Source organism: Physeter macrocephalus, chromosome 17 (assembly GCF_002837175.3).
Source record: "Physeter macrocephalus isolate SW-GA chromosome 17, ASM283717v5, whole genome shotgun sequence".
In the NCBI taxonomy this organism is placed as follows: domain Eukaryota; kingdom Metazoa; phylum Chordata; class Mammalia; order Artiodactyla; family Physeteridae; genus Physeter; species Physeter macrocephalus.
The window spans coordinates 14,779,172-14,784,044 of record NC_041230.1 but is presented as its reverse complement, the minus strand read 5'-3'; the positions used below and the strand labels follow the sequence as shown (position 1 = coordinate 14,784,044).

The following is a 4,873-nucleotide window of genomic DNA, read 5'->3' as shown; positions in this document are numbered from 1 at the left end:
AGAGCAGCTAGGCCCGTGAACCATGGCCGCTGAGCCTGCGCATCCGGAGCCTGTGCTCTGCAACGGGAGAGGCCACAACGGTGAGAGGCCCGTATACCGCAAAAAAAAAAAAAAAGATGGACTGGATGAACCCCCGTGACCCACCCTGTGCTCCTCAGACTCAGCCCAGCGTGTCCTTCCACATGTGCTTATATATGATGCACACGTGTGTCTAACATGAAATTACACCCCACTAAGATGAATGGTGCAGAGGAGGACCTAAGAGGAGCCTCTGGGTTAAAAAAAAAAAAAAAAAGAATTCTCTTCCTTCTCTGCTGGAGCCTTGAGGAAATCCAGAGTAAACAGGGACCAAGAACCAGGACACAGTGAACCTTGCGGCCCTGTCCAGCCTGGAGGCTTCTGTGAACAAGAAACAACTTCTCCTCCAGCTCTTGGGTAAAAACAATGGAGCTAAATTCATTTCGGGCCATTAGTGTTCCCAGAGGATGGCGAGGCAAAGATAAGGTCCCACAATGCTGCACTTTGTACCAACGGTCTTCTTCCCCTTACTGCTAAGGTCTTTCATTTAGGCCCTTTCAACAGGCTTGGGGAACATCTTTCTCTAGTTTTTTTCCAGCTAGCTTTCTCTTGGCCAAGAACAGGTTTTCCTGTGGGTTTCAGGACTATAGCCCCCAGAGAGCCCTGGAGATGGGACCAGCTCTCAGGATGTAGTGTCTTAGAAATGTGTATTACTCTGCATTAACTATAGGCCCGAACACACATTCTTCCAAGACTTTCATTAGGATAAGCATAAAAATCTGTTTGGGAAAAAGAAACTCCATTTCCACTAGTCATTCTTTTAAGAAAATAATTTAGTATTTAATTATTCTTATAGAACTGTACCTCTATTTAAACATATTAGTGTCAAGAAAGAAAAAAAAAAGTGAGAAGCCAGAGAAGAGAGAAACATATTGTGATAGACCAGAAAGTATTCTGTATTTTTTGTTTGTTTTTAATTCAGAGAGCCCCCTGCCCCAAGCTGCTCACCCAGGAGGCCGGGGTCTGTACTGGTGTCCATGCCTGACCTGGGGCCAAACTGAGTCCATGTCCTCGGGCTCTGTACAGCCATGTCCTGCACAACCCCAAGAAGACCCTGATTTGCCAGGGGGCCCTCTCTGCCAAGGACCGTCTCACATGTTCAGGGTTCAAGACCAGCAGGCAATGTGAACCTCCTCATTCTAAACAAACCTGCCTTCTTCTCTCTCCTCTACCCCCATCCCCCGCAGCAACTATTTTCTCTGCCCTTCTTCCACCTGTACTCCACCACACTGACTTGAAAGATTTTTCTTTGATGTGGACCATTCTTAAAGACAATATTTTATTGAATTTGTTACAATATTGCTTACAATATTGCTTCTGTTTTATGTTTTTTGGTTTTTCGGCTGCGAGGCACATGGGATCTTAGCTCCCCGACCAGGGATCGAACCCGCACCCCCTGCATTGGAAGGTGAAGCCTTAACCACTGGATCGCCAGGAAAGTCCCCACCAGGCTGACTTTTGCCCCCAATTCTCCACCTACTCATTTACCAACAACCCCCTAAAGGACTAAACCCAGTATTTTCCAGGGCTCTTCTGACTTGTCAACCTCATCTCTCCACTAAAAAGGTCTCTTCTCTCAGCTGCCTTGACACTGTCACCCTCTGGGCCTGTTTACCATCTCTCTGCCTGTCCCTTAAATGGAGGCTTTATTCTCTTCTGCCTTGGGTCCTTTTTCACAATATCCCACTGCCTCCCACACTGGTGCCCCCCAAAGCTGCATCTCCAGCCAGGGTGCTCTCGTGGCTGCCGGGTTCATGGGGTGGACTCCCCATCGGGACCACCATTCAGATGTCACGTAGGGGCCTCAGGTCCACCACCTCTACCTCAGCCTCCTGGTTGCCCCATCTCAGTGAGGCGCCTGACCATCCCCCCAGACACCAAAGGGCAGACATTCTGGACTCCCATCAGCAGCACTTCCCCACCGTATTTGGTCCATTAGTTCTTCCCATCCCTGTTGACTGCCTTTGCTCAGGCCCTCATCACTGCACCCTCCCCACTGGGATCCCTGCCTCCAGTCTGGACCTCTGGTTTGAGTTAGGGGTGCAAGCTGGTGGAAAGGATGGGTGGTGAGGCTGTGTTTACCTAGTACTTCACATAACTGACTGAAAAGTCATCAGTAGATCGTATCGGAGTAGGACAGAGACAATGAGGATTAACCTTCCACACTCCTCCCTGCCTGGCTCCACCATGGCCTCTCCCCCATCGCTCACCTACCGATCACTCAGCTTTCAAAGTGGTCTTTCTGTGACACAAATCTCACACGTCTGGTCCTGCATGAAGCACTTTGATAGATCTCCAGGTTCGCTTCCCATGCATCCAGGATGCATGACTCCCGAACAGCCTAGTTCTCACTTATACCTCCACACCCCCAAGGGTTCACTCACAAACGCTCACAATCCTGTGCCTTCACCCATGCTGTTCCCTCTACCTGAAGTGTTCGTCCTCCCCTTCTTCACCTGTATCACATCTACCTCTCATTCAAGGAGCATTTGTTTTAGGACAAACTGGCTCAGATCACACATCAGGGAAGGTTCCATGTCGACACCTTTTATTAACCTTGTACTAGGAACACTCTTTGGACTACTATGATGTAGCACAATGATCATTACAAGGTCTCGTTTTCCAAAGAGATGTTTCTCATTGCAAACCAGTGATTCATCTTATTTTGCACCCATGATTCTCTTTATCTACCACCGGAGAAACCGCACCTGAAAAACACCCAGCTTTGCATCCTTTCACAGCTCCCTTGCCTTCCACTCAGTCCTGTGCACATCCTCCCCTGGAAAACCTGTTCTGGAAGACAAGGGAACATAACCCTGGCAGGTGTTCACCACCTCTTCTGCCCCTTGCTCTGTTGTTTCCCCCAGATGCTGCTATAGGTCCAGACCTCCACCTGTTCAGAGGACAACTGGGAGAGGAAATGAAGTCCCAGAAAGATGCAGCAACTTGCTGGAGTCTACACTGCAATTTTGTGGGGGAGGCAGTCAGGGTTTGAGGCCCTAGGGCTGAGATCTAGGGATTCCCAGGCCTGGCCTCCTTCTGCAATTCCACGGCCTGTGATGCTCTGTCCCCAATGCCACACATAATTAGAAGTTATAATTCTATAATTCCATGATGACATCTTTTAACTTAAATACACCTTAAAACTACTCCTTTTTTTTTTTTAATGCTAAAAGCAATTTAACCAAAAAGAATTTTTCCAACTCTGTCCTCACCTGTTTCCAGATTCTGCTCCTGCCCATCCTCTAGGGCCACTGGCTCCTCACCAGAGAGCAAAAGCCCAAAGGCAGCGTCATGGGAGAAGGAGGAAGACGCCAAGAGCATTCACTGACTGGATCATTAGGCGTGGAACAATTGAGAATTGACTGTTCTGTGGGAAACAGTTTCACTGCCCTGTTTATAATTTCGTCCTCTGCCTTCGGTCATAGAAGTTCTAAAAAAACAATTTCTCAACCCACCTAGTCAAACATGGCCAAGAGCCAAAGGCTATTTTTAGACTCATAAGGGCAAGGAAGAAGGATGGAAGGTGTCCCCGTGCCTCCGGGCTCAAAAGCATCTTTGTAGCCCAGGCCTTGCAACCTGCGGACATCCCAGCGACCCCGCTCCGTGGATTGGGGCCACTTTTGAGGGGCTGAGCTGCGCACCTTCAGGGCGGGAGGCCACGGTATGTACCAAGCTCCCGCGGAGCCCGCGCCTCCCGCAGGTCTACCCAACAATCGGATAAATCCGCTTTAGCGAAAAGTGGTGACGGGGAGAAACCGCTGCCCTCACGTCTGCAGCGCGCACGCCGCCCTCCTGGGCAACTAGGGGCAAAGAAGGGGACGACTCCCGAGGTCCCCTCCCATCCTCGAAAAAGTCGAAGAGGCAAACACTGGAAGCATTCTGGAGGCAAAAGGGGAACGCCATCGCTTCTGAGGGGTTCCTATTTCCACGCGTCCCGGCCAAGCGCTCGGGTGGAAGCTGGGCTCGGGTCCCCACGCGCCGCAACACCGAGGGCGCCAGCGCACTGGGAACCGGTCCCTTCCCCAGGGCCGCGGGACGGCCGGCGGGGGCGACCCCGAGCACCCCTCCTGGCCCTGTCCTCCGCCGGCACCTGCGCGGGGCGGCCCAGACACCACTCCCCAGCCCCGTAAGTCACCTGCTCTCGGCCGCCGGGTGCACCGCCGCCGCACCCCTCCACTCCGACCCTCCGCCGGGCGCGCCCCAGGCCAGTGCGCCCCCTCCCCCTCCAGGCCTGGTCGACCCCGGCCGCGCGCCCTGCAGCCCCCTCCACAGCCTGGGGGGAAAGAAGTCTGGAGCTCGCAGAATCCCAGCCCGCCCGAAGCCGCCCACCTTCCGAAAGTAGCCGTCGCCCTCCTTCTCCAGCGGCTGGGGGGCCGCGGGCAGCAGAGTGTCGGTCATGCTGGCAGCGCGGGAGCGCAGGACAGACTGAAGCTCATCTGCGCGCTGGCCCGAGAGGGCGCCTGGCCCCGCCCCCGCCCCGCCCCGCCTGAGCGACCGCCCTTCCAGCCCCTCCTGAGGCCCGGCCGGGAGCCCTGGAGACCAAGCCGGGCCCGCCGAGACCACGCCCCCGGTCCCGCCCCGGCTCCGGATTGGCCGAGCTCAGCCGTGCCCCAGGCGAGGCTGGCTGAGGGTAGAGCAAAGAGCCCCTCCACTTTTCGCTTGCCCTCTCCCAGCCTCAGGGGCTTAATCTGGGAGTGGTTGCAGCCTCAGCCCGGGAGCACAGGGGCGGGCCGGGGGTCTCCGCTGCCGCAGCAAGGCCCGGGTTGAGGATCCAGCTCCTCGTCTGGAACCA

General features: G+C 54.1%; 1 protein-coding gene across 1 annotated transcript in view; it reads right to left on the bottom strand.

The window, feature by feature from the left end:
• The window catches only part of RHPN2 (rhophilin Rho GTPase binding protein 2), a 60,582-nt gene extending 56,102 nt beyond the window's left edge, over window positions 1-4,480 (bottom strand). The window contains exon 1 of the mRNA XM_007101654.4: window positions 4,411-4,480. Within this exon, the coding sequence (XP_007101716.2) occupies window positions 4,411-4,479 (69 nt within the window). The 5' untranslated portion in view covers window position 4,480. The remainder of the gene's footprint in view (window positions 1-4,410) is intronic.
• Between the last annotated feature and the right edge of the window lie 393 nt (window positions 4,481-4,873).